The sequence below is a fragment of the Salmo trutta genome, chromosome 1, assembly GCF_901001165.1.
Source record: "Salmo trutta chromosome 1, fSalTru1.1, whole genome shotgun sequence".
NCBI classification, from domain to species: domain Eukaryota; kingdom Metazoa; phylum Chordata; class Actinopteri; order Salmoniformes; family Salmonidae; genus Salmo; species Salmo trutta.
Genome location: NC_042957.1, coordinates 47,920,920 through 47,939,012, shown reverse-complemented (window position 1 = coordinate 47,939,012; position 18,093 = coordinate 47,920,920). Strand labels below are relative to the sequence as shown.

Genomic DNA, 18,093 nt, shown 5'->3' with positions numbered 1-18,093 from the left:
GCGACGAGATCGGGAGTCAAGGCAACGACAGAAGCTCGAGAGGCACACAGGGAGATTGGCTGAATCAGGGTTGAGACCTGAGCCAACTCCCCGTGCTTACCATGCGGAGCATGTGACTGGTCAAGCACCGTGTTATGCAGTGATGCGCGATGTATCTCCAGTGCGCATTCACAGCCCGGTGCGCTCTGTGCCAGCGCCCCGCATTTGCCGGGCTAGAGTTAGCATTCAGCCAGGAAGGGTGGTGCCAGCTCAGTGCTCCTGGTCTCCAGTACGCCTCCTCGGTCCAGGATATCCTGCGCCAGCGCCCCGCATTTGCCAGGCGAAAGTAAGCATCCAGCCAGGACAGGTTGTGCCAGCTCTACGCTCGGGACCTCCAGTGCGCCTCCACGGCCCAGTATATCCTGTGCCTGCCCAACGCACCCGGCCTCCAGTGAGTCTCTCCAGCCTGGTATGCCCTGTGCCTGCTCCACGCACGAGGCTGTCAGTACGTCTCCTCAGTCTGGTGAGACCCGTTCCGGCTCCACGTACGAAGCCTCCAGTGATGATCCATGGTCTTCCCTGTGGCTCAGTTGGTAGAGCATGGTGTTTGCAACGCCAGCATGGTGTGTGCAACGCCAGGGTTGTGGGTTCAATTCCCACGGGGGCCAGTACCAAAAAACTAAATGCATTAAATAAAATGTATGCATTCACTACTGTAAGTCGCTCTGGATAAGAGCGTCTGCTAAATGACTAAAATGTAAATGTAAAATGTCCGACGCCTCCAGTGATGATCCATGGCACGAAGCCTCCAGTGATGATCCATGGCCTGAAGCCTGTAGTGATGATCCATGCATCGAAGCCTCCAGTGATAATCCATGGTCCGGAGCCTCCAGTGATACGAATCCATGGCACGAAGCCTCCAGTGATGATCCATGGCCCGGAGCCTGTAGGAATAATCCATGGCAAGAAGCCTGTAGGGATGATCCATGGCCCGGAGCCTGTAGAGGTGATCCATGGCACGAAGCCTCCAGTGATAATCCATGACCCGGAGCCTCCAGTGATGATCCATGGCACAAAGCCTACAGTGATGATCCATGGCGTGGAGCCTGCAGCGACGGTCCCTAGTCCGGAACCTCCTGAGACGGCCTACAGTCCGGAACCTCCTGAGACGGCCCATAGTCCGGAGCCTCCAGCGACGTCCCACAGTCCGGAGCCTCCAGCGATGTCCCACAGTCCGGAGCCTCCAGCGATGTCCCCCAGTCCAGAGTCTTCAGTGTCGGTCTGCAGTTCAGAGTCTCCAGCGGCGGTCTGCAGTCCAGAGCCTCCGGCGGTGATCCTTGGTCCGGTTCCTCCGACGACGATCCACGGTCCGGTGAGACAAAAGTGGAGGGATCAGCGGGCGGAGCGGGGGCTACGCCCCGAACCGGAGCCGCCACCATGGGTAGATGCCCACCCGGACCCTCCCCTATGGGTTCAGGTTTTGGGGGGGTACTGTCACGCCCTGACCTGAGAGAGACATTTTTTCCCCTCTATTTTGGTTAGGTCAGGGTGTGATGTGGGGTGGGCATTCTATGTTGTGTATTTCTTTGTTTGGCCGAGTATGGTTCCTAATCAGAGGCAGCTGTCTATTGTTGTCTCTGATTGGGAATCATACTTAGGCAGCCTTTTCCCCACCTGTGTTTGTGGGTAATTATTATTTCTATGTGTGTTTTGTGTGCGCCTCAGTTGCGTCACGTTCTTTTCTGTTTTCCTGTTTATTGTTTTGTTCAGTTTCACCTCAAATAAAGATGTGGAATTACAAGCACGCTGCGCCTTGGTTGATCTACGACAGGGAGTTTGAAGATAGCGAACGTGACAGGAGAGGCGTGCTGGGAATGGACAAGATGAATATTTTGAATCCCTGCCTTTGACAAAGTGCACACTGCTTATCACAGGGCGGCATCAGCGCTCACCTAAAAAGCCCATATGCCACTGGTTGAGAGAAATTGTTTTTGTTTTTGGGCAGAATTATGTGAGGTTTTATGTGTTGTTGTTGGAGGAGCGTCTCAGTCAGTTTAGCTCAGAAAATGCAGCCCTGGTCAATCTGCCCTGTCTCTCTCTCTCTCTCATACATACACGCATGCGCACAGGCACACTTATACAAACACACCAGAGGAGGCTGGTAGGAGGACCTATAGGAGGACTGCTGTGGCTGTCGGTGACATTTAAGATGAGGAAGGATGCAAATTTTGTGGACTTCGGTGCACAGCACATCAGCTGTCTGTGACCAGGCGAAAAAACCTTTCCAAGCCAAACCTTCATATCATGACCGTTAACTGCACACAGCCTACATCGTTGTGACGTCATAGTCAACATAGCTACTGCAACTAACACTTTAGTAAACCCGCTACAATCATTCTGTACAGTGTACAGTCAGCAGAGAGCAGTTTAGCAGTTACACCGGATGGCCCGGTGGCAATAAATGAATATAACCAAAAGCTTACCTTGACTTGGAAGAGTTCCTGTGTTGGATAGCCCAAACACTCTCTGTTTGAGCCGAAAATGAAAAAAATATACAATGAAATATTGCTGCCCAACACACACACACACACACCTACCTCCTAAGGGATGAGTCAAGCCCTTAAATTAGACGTGATCATTCATAGGGATTCAGATCCAAGAGTGATGTCTCTTCTCTCTCTCTCTCTCTCTCTCTCTCTCTCTCTCTCTCTCTCTCTCTCTCTCTCTCTCTCTCGCTTCTCCTTAATTTTGGAAGAAATTAATTTGTTCAAAACTGTTCAACTATCGTCTTTCTCTTTGAGTCACCTACTCACCATATTTGATCCACTGCAGTGCTAGCTAGCGGTAGCTTATGCTTTCACTACTTTGATTGGGCGTACAACATTTCAGTTCATGCTGCAAGAGCTCTGATAGATTAGAGGACGTCCTCTGGAAATTGTCATAATTACTGTGTAAGTTTATGGAAGGGGGTAAGAACCATGAGCCTCCTAGGTTTTGTATTGAAGTCAATGTACCCAGAGGAGGATGAAAGCTAGCTGTCCTCTGGCTACACCATGGTGCTAACCCACAGAGTGCTGCTGAGGTTACTGGAGACCTTCATTGCAAAACAGTGTGTTTTAATCAATTATTTGGTGATGTGAATATATTTACTATAGTTTTATCTAAAAGGATAACTTTTTTAAATGTTTCACTATTTTATTTTTATGAAATTCCTTGAGGAATATGGTCCTCCCCTTCCTCCTCTGAGGAGCCTCCACTGGAGGACAGGCTCATTGTGTCACGACACCGACGGATGGTGGCGCCCCTCCTCGACCGGGCGGCGCTCGGCGGTCGTCGTCGCCGGCCTACTAGCTACCATCGATCCTTTTTGTTTCACTTTCTGTTGGTTAGGTCTAGGTAGGCACGCACCTGTTTTGGGTTAGTTATTAGTAGGGGGGGTTATTTAGTTTAGCGAGGTATGTCTGTGTTTGTGCGTGATTATGTTCCTTGTCAGGTTTTGTGGTATCTTGAGGAACGTGTGTTTTTTTCCCTCTGCCTGTGGTTGTTTTTGTGTTTTATCACCGCAGAGGTATTTATGGGCTGCGTCCCTATTTCTGACGTCTATAAGGGTTTCGGAGCGCGGCATCTGTTTGACGCCCTGCCCTGCCGTGTTTGGACTGTCTTTATTTTTTGTGCATACGGATTAAAGTGTGTTCAAGAATTTACTGTCTCCTGCGCTTGACTCTACCTCCTGCTTCCTTGAGCCAGCCCTGACACATTGTTATGGCTGGAACGGAGTCAAACATGTAGTTTCCACACGTTTGATGTGTTTGATACCATTCCATTCATTCCATTCCAGCCCTTACAATGAGCCCATCCTCCTATAGCTCCCCCACCAGCCTCCTCTGACACACACTCACACACAGTTTAAAACGGACACAAATACAAAGGCACACAAAAGCCACAGCTCCCTGAGGGCTTGTATACCGGTGCCGGAGACTTCTGTCAGTCTGAGAGAGGTAGAGAGCGAGGGAGGAACAGACAGAGAGAGAGGAGGAGGAGGAAAGAAAGGTAACTTCTTGGCTGGCTGAGTGCGTGGTTAGAATTCCCAATGAACATGTTTGTGAGTTTGACTGAGGAGCAGGTACCAGCAGCAGCAGACCTAGGGGACAGTGCCCTGCTCTGTGGCCCAGCCAGAGAGACTGATCCTGGGGGAGAGTGGACAGAGCCTCAGCCTGTCTGGTGGTAACACGATATTCTCCCAAACAGGCTGGTGATCATCATGGTGTCTCAGTTGATCTAAGTAGTGGGCTGTGATTGGTGAATGATGTGGAAGTGGGTGATGAGATAGATTGTTTTCCAGATTAGAGTGGAAGTTTTCACACACAAACGCACACACACACACACACGCACACACACGCACACACACGCACACACACCACTCCCAGTCAACATTCAGCACAGTGATAGAATCAGAGAGATGCTGTTTGAATTTCCTCTGGTGTAACGGTTGGTTGGCTTGTGTACACACACACACACACACACACACACAGGCTGAGCAAATGTGAGTGGCCCGACTTTCACTAAGCCAAATGACATCTGCAAACAGAGATCAGAAAAAGAGCATCAATTCATGTGGGACTGCTTTTATATTGACTTTATTCAACTGGCTTTGGGTCGCCAGGCAACAAACACAAACAGTCTCTCTCTGTCCCACTTCCCAACTGTCCTCTGGCATCAACATGAGTCTTTCTCTTTCATTAAGGACTGAACAGGGTTACCTATGATAATTATTACATTGCTCATTAGAGGAGCGTATGCTTGGCTTTACAGTGTTACACCGGGAGAGCACAGAGACTGCACAGAGACCGCACAGAGACCGCACAGAGACCGCACAGAGACCGCACAGAGGCCGCACAGAGACCGCACAGAGACCGCACAGAGACCGCACAGAGACCCGCACAGAGACCGCACAGAGACTGCAGACATCACACACCTCAGGCCTGTTACAGACGAGCTGGAATGACAACACGGCTAAACACCCCCAAACAGGGAAACAGATCCCAATCAAAGGTGTTTCCACGTGCTCCACCAAGGCTGTTATTTATCTTAGAACTTGTCCTTGTAGTAAAAAATGATGTGGGTAAAACAAAGCGCAAATTAAAAGTACGTATCGCGGAGCATCGGAGCACCATGAGGTGCAAAAACTGGACTTACCCGGTTGCGACCCACTTTTTGGAAGCGAACCACTCTATTTCATCTCTACGTTATATTGGCATCGAACATGTCGCCCTCCCTAGGAGAGGGGAACCTCGTCTCTACGTTATATTGGCATCGAACATGTCACCCTCCCTAGGAGAGGGGAACCTCGTCTCTACGTTATATTGGCATCGAACATGTCACCCTCCCTAGGAGAGGGGAACCTCGTCTCTACGTTATATTGGCATCGAACATGTCGCCCTCCCTAGGAGAGGGGAACCTCGTCTCTACGTTATATTGGCATCGAACATGTCGCCCTCCCTAGGAGAGGGGAACCTCGTCTCTACGTTATATTGGCATGGAACATGTCACCCTCCCTAGGAGAGGGGAACCTCGTCTCTACGTTATATTGGCATGGAACATGTCACCCTTCCTAGGAGAGGAGAACCTCGTCTCTACATTATATTGGCATGGAACATGTCACCCTTCCTAGGAGAGGGGAACCTCGTCTCTACGTTATATTGGCATGGAACATGTCGCCCTCCCTAGGAGAGGGGAACCTCGTCTCTACGTTATATTGGCATCGAACATGTCACCCTCCCTAGGAGAGGGAACCTCGTCTCTACGTTATATTGGCATCGAACATGTCGCCCTCCCTAGGAGAGGGGAACCTCGTCTCTACGTTATATTGGCATGGAACATGTCACCCTCCCTAGGAGAGGGGAACCTCGTCTCTACGTTATATTGGCATGGAACATGTCACCCTTCCTAGGAGAGGAGAACCTCGTCTCTACATTATATTGGCATGGAACATGTCACCCTTCCTAGGAGAGGGGAACCTCGTCTCTACGTTATATTGGCATGGAACATGTCGCCCTCCCTAGGAGAGGGGAACCTCGTCTCTACGTTATATTGGCATCGAACATGTCACCCTTCCTAGGAGAGGGGAACCTCGTCTCTACGTTATATTGGCATCGAACATGTCACCCTCCCTAGGAGAGGGGAACCTCGTCTCTACGTTATATTGGCATATATGATATCAGGCCACACCCGGCAATGATTACAGACACCTGTGTTCCTTTTGACACTATATAAATTAGTCATCCCGCAGTGTTTGCCGTTATACCCTGATGAAGACAGCTTGTCTGTCCAAACGTTGGACATAAATCTTTTTGCATCTGAGCTCCTAGAGTGTGTGGCTCTGCTTTATTTTTTTTAAGTGATCCACTCCGCTAGCCAGCACCTCGCCTAAATAGGTGTGCATTTCTTTCGCCTCTAGATTAACACGCCTAATGATACCACTGCCCTTTTAGTCTGCCTATCAACCTCTCTCTCCTTCTCGTCCTCCTCTTCTCTCTCTCGTTTGTTCTTTCTCTCTCTCTCTCTCTTTCTCTCTCTCTGTCCCTTTCTCTTTTTCTCTCTCTCTCTCTGTCTCTCTCTCTCTTTCTCCTCTCTCTCTCTCTCTCTCTCTCTCTCTCTCTCTGTCTCTCTCTCTCTTTCTTTCTCTCTCTCTCTCTCTCTCTCTTTCTCTCTCTCTGTGTCCCTTTCTCTCTCTCTCTTTCTCTCTCTCTGTCCATTTCTCTCTCTCTCTCTGTCTTTCTCTCTCTCTCTCTGTCTCTCTCTCTCTCTCTGTGTCTTTCTTTCGTTCTCTCTCTCTCTCTCTGTGTGTCTCTCTCTCTCTGTCTCTATGTCTGTCTGTCTGTCTGTCTGTCTGTCTGTCTGTCTGTCTGTCTGTCTGTCTGTCTGTCTGTCTGTCTGTCTGTCTGTCTGTCTGTCTGTCTGTCTGTCTGTCTGTCTGTCTGTCTGTCTGTCTCTCTAACCATGTTTTGAGGCTATATAGTGTTTGTTTACGAACTTTGTTTACGAACATTGGTGTAAAACAAGCTCATATTTTGGGTTCTGATGGTGGTGGGGGTGCGTGTGTGTGAGGGTGGTGGGAGCGTGTGTGTGAGGGGGTGGGAGCGTGTGTGTGAGGGGGGTGGGAGCGTGTGTGTGAGGGTGGAGGGAGCGTGTGTGTGAGGGGGTGGGAGCGTGTGTGTGAGGGTGGAGGGAGCGTGTGTGTGAGGGGGGTGGGAGCGTGTGTGTGAAGGTGGAGGGAGCGTGTGTGTGAGGGGGGTGGGAGCGTGTGTGTGAGGGTGGAGGTAGCGTGTGTGTGAGGGGGATGGGAGCGTGTGTGTGAGGGGGGTGGGAGCGTGTGTGTGAGGGTGGAGGGAGCGTGTGTGTGAGGGGGTGGGAGCGTGTGTGTGAGGGTGGAGGGGAGCGTGTGTGTGAGGGGGTGGGAGCGTGTGTGTGAGGGTGGAGGGAGCGTGTGTGTGAGGGGGATGGGAGCGTGTGTGTGAGGGGGGTGGGAGCGTGTGTGTGAGGGGGGTGGGAGCGTGTGTGTGAGGGGGGTGGGAGCGTGTGTGTGAGGGTGGAGGTAGCGTGTGTGTGAGGGGGGTGGGAGCGTGTGTGAGGGTGGAGGGAGCGTGTGTGTGTGTGTGAGGGTGGTGGGAGCGTGTGTGTGAGGGTGGAGGGAGCGTGTGTGTGAGGGGGGTGGGAGCGTGTGTGTGAGGGTGGAGGGAGCGTGTGTGTGAGGGTGGAGGGAGCGTGTGTGTGAGGGGGGTGGGAGCGTGTGTGTGAGGTGGAGGGAGCGTGTGTGTGAGGGTGGAGGGAGCGTGTGTGTGAGGGGGGTGGGAGCGTGTGTGTGAGGGTGGTGGGAGCGTGTGTGTGAGGGTGGAGGGAGCGTGTGTGTGAGGGGGGTGGGGAGCGTGTGTGTGAGGGTGGAGGGAGCGTGTGTGTGAGGGGGGGTGGGAGCGTGTGTGTGAGGGGGGTTGGGAGCGTGTGTGTGAGGGTGGAGGGAGCGTGTGTGTGAGGGGGGGTGGGAGCGTGTGTGTGAGGGTGGAGGGAGCGTGTTGTGTGAGGGGGGGTGGGAGCGTGTGTGTGAGGGTGGAGGGTAGCGTGTGTGTGAGGGGGGTGGGAGCGTGTGGTGAGGGGGGGTGGGAGCGTGTGTGTGAGGGTGGAGGGAGCGTGTGTGGTGAGGGGGTGGGAGCGTGTGTGTGAGGGTGGAGGGAGCGTGTGTGTGAGGGGGGGGTGGGAGCGTGTGTGTGAGGGTGGAGGGAGGCGTGTGTGTGAGGGGGGTGGGAGCGTGTGTGTGAGGGTGGAGGGAGCGTGTGTGTGAGGGGGGTGGGAGCGTGTGTGTGAGGGGGGTGGGAGCGTGTGTGTGAGGGGGGTGGGAGCGTGTGTGTGAGGGGGGTGGGAGCGTGTGTGTGAGGGGGGTGGGAGCGTGTGTGTGAGGGGGGTGGAGCGTGTGTGAGGGTGGAGGTAGCGTGTGTGTGAGGGGGGGTGGGAGCGTGTGTGAGGGTGGAGGGAGCGTGTGTGTGTGTGTGAGGGTGGTGGGAGCGTGTGTGTGAGGGTGGAGGGAGCGTGTGTGTGAGGGGGGTGGGAGCGTGTGTGTGAGGGTGGAGGGAGCGTGTGTGTGAGGGTGGAGGGAGCGTGTGTGTGAGGGGGGTGGGAGCGTGTGTGTGAGGGTGGAGGGAGCGTGTGTGTGAGGGTGGAGGGAGCGTGTGTGTGAGGGTGGTGGGAGCGTGTGTGTGAGGGTGGAGGGAGCGTGTGTGTGAGGGGGGTGGGAGCGTGTGTGTGAGGGTGGAGGGAGCGTGTGTGTGAGGGGGGTGGGAGCGTGTGTGTGAGGGGGGTGGGAGCGTGTGTGTGAGGGGGGTGGGAACGTGTGTGTGAGGGTGGAGGGAGCGTGTGTGTGAGGGGGTGGGAGCGTGTGTGTGAGGGGGGTGGGAGCGTGTGTGAGGGTGGAGGGAGCGTGTGTGTGAGGGGGGTGGGAGCGTGTGTGTGAGGGGGTGGGAGCGTGTGTGTGAGGGTGGAGGTAGCGTGTGTGTGAGGGTGGAGGGAGCGTGTGTGTGAGGGTGGAGGGAGCGTGTGTGTGAGGGTGGAGGGAGCGTGTGTGTGAGGGTGGAGGGAGCGTGTGTGTGAGGGTGGAGGGAGCGTGTGTGTGAGGGTGGAGGGAGCGTGTGTGTGAGGGGGTGGGGGTGCGTGTGTGTGAGGGTGGAGGGAGCGTGTGTGTGTGTGAGGGGGGTGGGAGCGTGTGTGTGAGGGGGGTGGGAGTGTGGTGAGGGTGGAGGGAGCGTGTGTGTGAGGGGGGTGGGAGCGTGTGTGTGAGGGTGGAGGGAGCGTGTGTGTGAGGGGGTGGGGGTGCGTGTGTGTGAGGGTGGAGGGAGCGTGTGTGTGTGTGAGGGGGGTGGGAGCGTGTGTGTGAGGGGGTGGGGGTGTGTGTGTGTGAGGGGGGTGGGAGCGTGTGTGTGAGGGGGTGGGGGTGCGTGTGTGTGAGGGTGGAGGGAGCGTGTGTGTGTGTGAGGGGGGTGGGAGTGTGTGTGTGTGTGAGGGGGGTGGGAGCGTGTGTGTGAGGGGGGTGGGAGCGTGTGTGTGAGGGGGGTGTGAGCGTGTGTGTGAGGGGGGTGGGAGCGTGTGTGTGAGGGGGGTGGGAGCGTGTGTGTGAGGGGGGTGGGAGCGTGTGTGTGAGGGTGGTGGGAGCGTGTGTGTGAGGGTGGTGGGAGCGTGTGTGTGAGGGGGGTGGGAGCGTGTGTGTGAGGGTGGTGGGAGCGTGTGTGTGAGGGTGGAGGGAGCGTGTGTGTGAGGGTGGAGGGAGCGTGTGTGTGAGGGTGGAGGGAGCGTGTGTGTGAGGGTGGAGGGAGGTGTGTGTGAGGGTGGTGGGAGCGTGTGTGTGAGGGGGGGAGCGTGTGTGTGAGGGTGGTGGGAGCGTGTGTGTGAGGGTGGAGGGAGCGTGTGTGTGAGGGTGGAGAGAGCGTGTGTGTGAGGGTGGAGGGAGCGTGTGTGTGAGGGTGGTGGGAGCGTGTGCGTGAGGGTGGAGGGAGCGTGTGTGTGAGGGTGGAGGGAGCGTGTGTGTGAGGGTGGAGGGAGCGTGTGTGTGAGGGGGGTGGGAGCGTGTGTGTGAGGGTGGAGGGAGCGTGTGTGTGTGTGAGGGGGGTGGGAGCGTGTGGTGAGGGTGGAGGGAGCGTGTGTGTGTTTGAGTTGGGCGGTGGGAGCGTGGTGTGAGGGTGGTGGGAGCGTTGGTGTGAGGGTGGAGGGAGCGTGTGTGTGAGGGTGGCTGGGAGAGCTGTGTTGGAGGGTGGAGGGAGCGTTTGTGTGTGAGGGGGGGGGGGGAGCGTGTGTGTGAGGGTGGAGGGGCGTGTGTGTGAGGTGGGGTGGAGAGCGTGTGTGTGAGGGGTGGAGGGGAGCGTGTGTGTGGAGGGTGGAGGGAGCGTGTGTGTGAGGGGGGTGGGGAGCGTATGTGTGGAGGGGGGTGGGAGCGTGTGTGTGAGGGGGGGTGGAGCGGTGTTGTGAGGGTGGAGGGAGCGTGTGTTGTGATGGTGGAGGGGGAGCGTGTGTGTGAGGGTGGGAAGGTAGGCGTGCCTGTGTGAGGGTGGTGGGGAGGAAGCGTGTGTGTGAGGGTGGTGGGAGGCGTTTCTGTGTGTGAGGGTTGAGGGAGCGTGTGTGTGAGGGGGGTGGGAGCGTGTGTGTGGAGGGGGTAGGTGGGTGGGGACGCCGTGTTTGTTGAGGGGGGTGGGAGCGTGTGGTGTGGAGGTGGTGGGAGCGTGTGTGTGAGGTTGGAGGGAGCGTTGTGTGTGAGGGGGGGTGGGAGCGTGTGTCAGTGGTGATGGGGTGGTGGGATTGTGTGTGTGAGGGTGGAGGGAGCGTGTGTGTGTGTGAGGGGGGTGGGAGCGTGTGTGTGAGGGTGGTGGGAGCGTGTGTGTGAGGGGGGTGGGAGCGTGTGTGTGAGGGTGGGGGTACGTGTGTGTGTCTCTCTGCAGGCAGGAATTGTTGTTTTTATTTGTAGTTGAGGTCAACCTAAGTGTTTTGGGGAAAGGGGGTGTGTCTGCCTGGTTGTTTTTGGCGGTGTCTGAATGGATGTGTTTGTTTGTGATGTTTGCTGAATTGTATACTACTTACTACTTATTCATGCAGAAGCAAAGTGGAGGTCAAACGTGTCTATTTGTGAGAGTGTGTGTTCTGTAGTAGGGAGCGTGTGTTCACCGTGTTCTCTGTGCTCTCTGCTCTCCTCAGGGGAATTTAAGAGGCGCTGACATGCCTCCTGTGTTTGTGTGGGTCTACTTGGGGGCCGGGTTTTGATTGCACCAGGCAGGAAGGGCCTTTGCCCCTACTCCATGCCCAGAGAGGGGAGCCTTGGGCTGGGTGTGGGGAGAGCTGCTCCTCCCTCCTCCTCCTCCAGGGTGGTAGTATTTCAGGTTCACTGGACAGCAGAGACAGGCTCGTAAGTAGAGGTTTAATTTCTGAGCCGCTATGCCGGGTGAGCCCGGGTCATTCAGCGAGAGATCAGCTCCGTGATTGATGATTCCCCCAGTGCCAGGGGGAGAGGGGGGAGAGGGGGCATGCCACAAAGAGGAAGCAGGGTACGTGTCAAGGCTGGCACTGCCCGTTCTCCCCGTGGGTTTCCCCTGCCACCCTCTGCCCCTCTCAGCCAGCGTTCATCCCTCTCTACACAGCAGACATCTTCAGGCCTCTCCCGCCTAATACCTCACACTGAAACATATACCTTTGGTCCTTGTGGGCCACCACCCAGTAGGTTATTTTCAGGGGCCACAGATTGTGTTAGAGCTGCCCTCTAACATTCAGCTGTTGGAGGTGTTCAGTGTTCAGGCATCCCCCACTTGTCTTAATGCTCCTATTCTTGTTACAAGGACATGTTAGCAGGAATAGATGGTGTGTGAAAGACTACTGTACCATGTGCTTATGAATGAATAATGTATAGCTTTTTGAAGTCATTTTTTTCAATGAGCTGGAGTGAGGGATGCTTGGTAGTTTGGCAGGGGGTGGTTGGGTCGTGTGGTATAAGGACCACAGAGATTTCTTTATTGGCTGCCTCAAATGGGCAATGCTCAAAGCTTTTTGAGAAAACATCTGATGGAGCCTTCGAGTGCTCCCAGATTGGCAATGTGAATAGCAGCTTTCATACCTCCTCTAGTGTGTGTGTGTGTGTGTGTGTGTGTGTGTGTGTGTGTGTGTGTGTGTGTGTGTGTGTGTGTGTGTGTGTGTGTGTGTGTGTGTGTGTGTGTGTGTGTGTGTGTGTGTGTGTGTGTGAGTGAGCGGGGGAGGGGGAGGTGTGTGTGTTTTAGAGGTTTAACTGCGTGTGTTTCTCCAAGGTTTGGGTGTGTGTGTGAGTGGTTTGTGTGTATCCAGTACGTAAATAAATCTGCGCGTAGGCAAAAGGCTTTCAGGGGGCTTTTCACATGTTGACGTCTCAATCCATCACAGGGATTCTATAGAGCTGCCTTTTCATGTATTTATGGCAGGAGAGAGTAGGAGGGAGAGAATAAACAAACACAGGACTTTTCTCTCTCAGTGTGGATCTACTTTGAAGGAGAGACCCCCCCCCCCCCCCCCCCCCCCCCACGTGTACCGTAAGTGTTGAGACGTGCTCAGGCAGCCTTTTTAAATCACATAGCCCTCATCTGTCTGGGAATGTACTTTTTCTGTTAGGTTTTTATGATGTAATTGTTCACTAGAGCCAAAAGGGTTCGCACACATTTCATAAGACAGTTTGTGTTCTGTTTTTGTAACTATTGGTCTTACAAATACCCCAGACTTAATTCATACAGGGCCAGATGTACCAATGCTTACTACCTGTGCTAAGTTTACACCTGCTATTTTTAACAGGAAACGGATTACATAAAAACTATGCAAAAAAGTGTCCCACTGGGCACAGTCAGTTCAACGTCTGGTTTTGATTTACATTTGGTTGAGTTGTCAAGTAAAGTGAATTCAATGTGTAATCAACCAACATTTTTACCCTGCCATTGGATTTAGGTTAAAAGGTTAAAAAATTGTTGAAAAAAAATACGAAATTCTCTTACGTTGATTACTTTTTGCAAATCAGTCAGTTTTCCACATTGATTCAATGTCATCACATTACATTTTTGGGTTGAAATGAATAGGTCATCACATTTCATTTGGGGGTTGAAATTACTTAGAAACAATGTTGATTCAACCATTTTTTGCACAGTGGGGACCTTATTTGCTCCTATCTCATTCCTTAGCGTAGAGTGGACAGACAGTGCTACAGAGTCAGACAGACTACAGACAGACCCACTGTTAGAGCCTTTGTTATAGCAGGCTAACACAGCAAGCAGGCGGTGTAGTCACTCTGAGTGAAGCAGCTTGACTGATAGATAGCACAGCACGCTCCTCAGAGAATCAGAGAGTAGCACTCTGTCTCCCCCCAGTGGTGACATACTGAACTGCAGTATGTCACCTCCTATGTTGTTATACAATCTATGATTAGTATGGGATTGGGTAGTCCATAGGTAGTGAGTGTTCTTGTGGGTGTGTATGGGTGTCTGTGTGTATAGTATGTCATTGTGTGTATGTGCGAGTGTGTTTCATGTGCGTGTTCATGTGTTTGCACACGTGGGTGTGTTGTTTGTCCACGTGTGCAGTGTCTGTGTGTTGGTTTAACAGGGGGGCTTCGCACAGAGGCCCGGAGGGCAGGTGATGTTGTATCGTGATGGCACACGTCCGTGCTCTAACACAACGTTATACCACTGGGATACTGGGCACCTCAGACTCACAGAGCACTGCCTCTCTAATCCACTGGCCCTGATCCTTCACCTCTTACCCCCGCTGGTCTGTTCTCGATACCTTCTCTCATCCTTTCTGCTGTGTCTCATCTCTATCCCTTTTCTATCTCCTCTCCTCTCTTTCCACGTTTCTGTTCTCTCGCGTCTCTGTCCTCTTCTCTCCCCTCTTCACTCTCTCCTCTTCCCTGCAACTCTTCACCGTGTCATTGCAGTAAATGAGAACGTGTTCTCCGTCAAGTTGCCTAGTCAAAACAAAGGTTAACGGCATAATAAATAACAAATCCTTCTCTCCTCTCTCAGGAATGAAGCGTCCGTTCAGCCCACCCTCTGTGTTAGAGATGGAGGAGGACAGGAGCGGGTTAGGAGTGGGGATGGGGTTGTCTGTGGACAGCGAGGTGTGCTGTGACCCCCAGGAGGAGGGTGTAGTCCTGGGGGAGCAGCCAGGACCAGTTGGGGGCGCCCTGCCCTCCTCTGACCACAGCAGGCCCAAGAGGGAGAGGAAGCAGCGCAGTTACACACTGTGTGACGTGTGTAACATCCAGCTCAACTCCCCAGCCCAGGCCCAGATACACTACAACGGCAAGTCTCACCAGAAGAGACTCAAACAGATAAGCAACGGGAAGATCCAGCACGGCAACACAGGTAGGACATCCCACCCACTTTCTGCACTATTCTGGAGCTGTACCCTACTCTTCCCTTTACACTGTTCGAAAAAAGGCTTTCAAAAGGGTTCTGCGGCTGTCCCCATTGGATAACTCTTTTCAGTTCCAGGTAGAACCCTTTGTGGTTCCAGGTAGAACTCTTTTGGGTTCCATGTATAACCCCCTGTGGAAAGGGGTTCTACACGGAATCCAAAAGGGTTCTACATGGAACCAAAAGGGTTCTACCTGGAACCAGAAGAGGTTCTTCAAAGGGTTCTCCTATGGGCACAGCCGAAGAACCATTTTTGTATTCAAGATAGAAAACTTTTTTCTAAGAGTGTACAGTACCCTACTCTAATATAACACTCTGAGGCTGCTCACCTCTGTACCCCCTTACCAGCTGAGGAGAGAAATGATAGTGTGCACACTTTAGACAAAGTGTGAATATGAGTTCTACCCCCCAGTGGCACATCAAGCTGCATTATATAACCTAGTAAGGTGTATCGGTACTGTGTTCTACCTATTTCATCATACTTTCAGTACATTTCTAAGTGGACGCTGTGATAATGAGCATGACAAGTGAACGTGGAGAGCTGCTACAGATGTAGGATCTTAATTTGATCGCCCTGTTGCAGGAGTACTTTCCTGCAATGCAGGAATTGTATTTCAGGTTTAAAAAGGCTTCTGAAGTTTGTAATCCCCACATTGAAATTTCAGACATGACTTTCCTTTTCTTTCTTTTTTATATCAACCCCTACAAAAATGTTGATTAATTATAATCCACATATTCATTCACATGTCCTGTTGCTGCAGGATCATTTTCCTGCTGTAGCAAACTGGCTCAACCTGTATAGCTGTGTTGTGCCATGGCTCTCAGTACAGGAGTACTAGTGTGGTTTAGAAGTGTGTATGGAAGTGTGTATAGTGTAGAAGTGTGCATGGTGCTATAAAGTCTTCCCTAGCCTGAGGCTGGACACAGAGGGAGGAGAACAAAGCTGAGTTAAGTCATTAATTGGCTGACTAATTAATTGCTGGTTATTTTAGATGGTTCTGGTTCCTGCTCGCTCCAGGGTGGCTACAGCAGTGGCTGCAGTGGAGGAGCAGGTTTTCCCCGTAGATTTGAACACATAGTGAAACTGGCTCCATGTTCAGAGGTTATTTCTTTCTGTCTCCCACTCTCTCTTTACTTGTAACCGTCCTACGCAGCTCGAAAACACTCTCACCGACCTGGAGAATCTGCTCTCAAACACTCATCACTCACTCTTGAATACTCTATCTCTATTTCTCTCTCTCTCTCACACACACACACACACATGCACACACACACATCTCCGCATGAAAACTAGTCTGACCCACTTCAGGTGCAGAAATCTCGTACAAATAGCACATAATTACATAGCAACGGAGAGCACGGCAACGCTTGCCATGGCCACAGATTATTTGGCCCTGATTGGCTGCTGGCAGGCTGCTGGCAGGCTGCTGTAGGCATGGTGGTGCAGTGTGTTTCTACTCCAACCCTGTAGGGGGCAGCAGTGGGGCCAGACAGCCCTTGAGATTGCCTGGGGAACCATGGTACATCTGACTCAGCACTACAGGAAGGTACACAAACAGTCAATAGTCACCCGCTTAGGTCGTTCAGATAACTGGCTTTGGCAGTTAGTATACACCTGTGATGGCTGTGTGTAAACACAGTGTAACAGCAGTAATCTGGAAAGCAGAGAGATCACGATACACCCATACAAACATACCACCTCTCCTCCTCTCTTCTCCCTTCCCCTCGTACCCTCCCTCTCTCCTCTCCTCCTCTCTCTCTCTCTCTCACCCTCCACCTTCCCTCTCTCCCTCTCTGTAGTCACACGAGGAATAGTCGGCTTAGTAATGCAGCCATGCTGCCTGCAGGTGTGTTGCTCATGTGGACGTCCTTCTTTTCTTCCTCAACGGTCCTCCTTTCCCTTTCCTGATTGCTTCATTGCTTCAGTGAGCCGGCACGCAGAGCCCAGCCCAGTCCAGTGCCTGGTGGCCAGTCAGTCTTTAAGAAGGATGGGCAGAATGAGGCCTGACGTGGCCACTGACCGTCACTGTCTAAGACCTGGGTCAGCTAGGGCAACACACACACACACACACGCACGCACGCACGCACGCACGCACACACACACACACACACGCAGGCTTTGTCCCCAGCACCCTGGCACAGCGCCGGCAGCGGAGAGAGATGGGGTGAGAGAGAGAAGGGGAGGGAGTGTGTGAGTGTGTGTGGTGTACGGTGCAGATTCCCTCTGACACACAGTCACAATCATGCAGCCTTATCTGTGCTCACCTTCTGCTGACTCCCACAGGCCCACGGCCTCAGCTCACACACACACACACACACACACACACACACACACACACACACACACACACACACACACACACACACATTGCAAACATGTGTGGATGTTTGCAATCTGTGTGGATGTTGAAGGGTGTGTGATGTGTGTTTACAGTATGTAAATGTATATTCCTGTGTGTTTTTGTGTGTGTTTGTTTATGTGTGTGTGTGTGTGTGTGTGTGAGTGTGTGTGTGTGTGTGTGTGTGTGTGTGTGTGTGTGTGTGTGTGTGTGTGTGTGTGTGTGTGTGTGTGTGCCTCTGAAAGAATCCTCTCCATGTCAGCTTGTGTTACCCTTCCTCTCTGCTTCACTGAACTGACAGAGGGTCCAGGCTTTTCTGCTCTCTCTCTCTCTCGTTCTCTCGCACACACATAATCTCTCTCTCTCTCTCTCTCTCTCTCTCTCTCTCAACCCCATCATAGGGTGATGGGCAACCACAGTGAATCTAAAAAGGTTTTAATTTCAGTTTCAGCTGTATATGATGATATAACTTTACTTACCGCATTCAGGTATAATGCATTGTTAGTTGTGATAAGCATGTATAAGCCCCTACTGTGTCTTCTAAATCAACTGAAATGTGTTATTTCTTTCTGTGTTATTTTGCTTTACATATTCTAAATGGCTACTATACTTTTTACGTTCCGTGGTCATTTCGTAGTCATTTCCAAACCTCTTCAAACTACTCCTATAACAAAATAACAACTGAGATACACATGATGCGAAAACAAGTATTATTTATTAGAAAATATGATATTGTATTATTTGGAATGCAGATGAACAATGTCCTGTATGGGCACGTTATTCAGTGTTTCCCCTTGTTGGACCGACGGCGGCGGCGGGCTCTCTTCTTAGTTGAACCACGGGGGGTCACCCAGACGGGAGCGGTTTGAGCATCTTTACAGCCCTCTGTCTTCCTCTCGGCTCCTCTCTCCTTGTGTTCATCTCCTTGGAGCTCTAATGCAACCATTATCTATGGAAATAAAATAAACCTTATTAGGAAAACAAATACTTATTTTCATTCATGCTCCAAGGTAAAATGTATTGATAACATTGTGGTGTTTTCTTAAGTATTTATAGTGGCATGTACATTAAGTAAAATGTCAGCAGTATATATAACTGCACTGGTAAATGTCACTATTTGGACCTAGTCTAATGTTGTTCCTAAAGCCTTTCTCAGACCCCCTCATTCCCCTAATCTTTCCTTCACATCACATTACCTGCAGTAGTCCACTGACACTGAAGGTGAGCAGTAGGCCCATGCCGTACAACCAGCAGCAAAGAGCCAGAAACATGCAGCCTGCAGCCTCTATCCTCCTCTCTTCTGCCCCATTAATCACTTCCACCAT

At 52.2% G+C, this 18,093-nt stretch overlaps 1 protein-coding gene across 1 annotated transcript in view; it reads left to right on the top strand.

The window, feature by feature from the left end:
• LOC115197918 (zinc finger protein 385C-like) overlaps positions 1 to 18,093 on the top strand; it is a 185,294-nt gene that overhangs the window by 64,523 nt on the left and 102,678 nt on the right. The window contains exon 2 of the mRNA XM_029759601.1: positions 14,037 to 14,378. Within this exon, the coding sequence (XP_029615461.1) occupies positions 14,037 to 14,378 (342 nt within the window). The remainder of the gene's footprint in view (positions 1 to 14,036; positions 14,379 to 18,093) is intronic.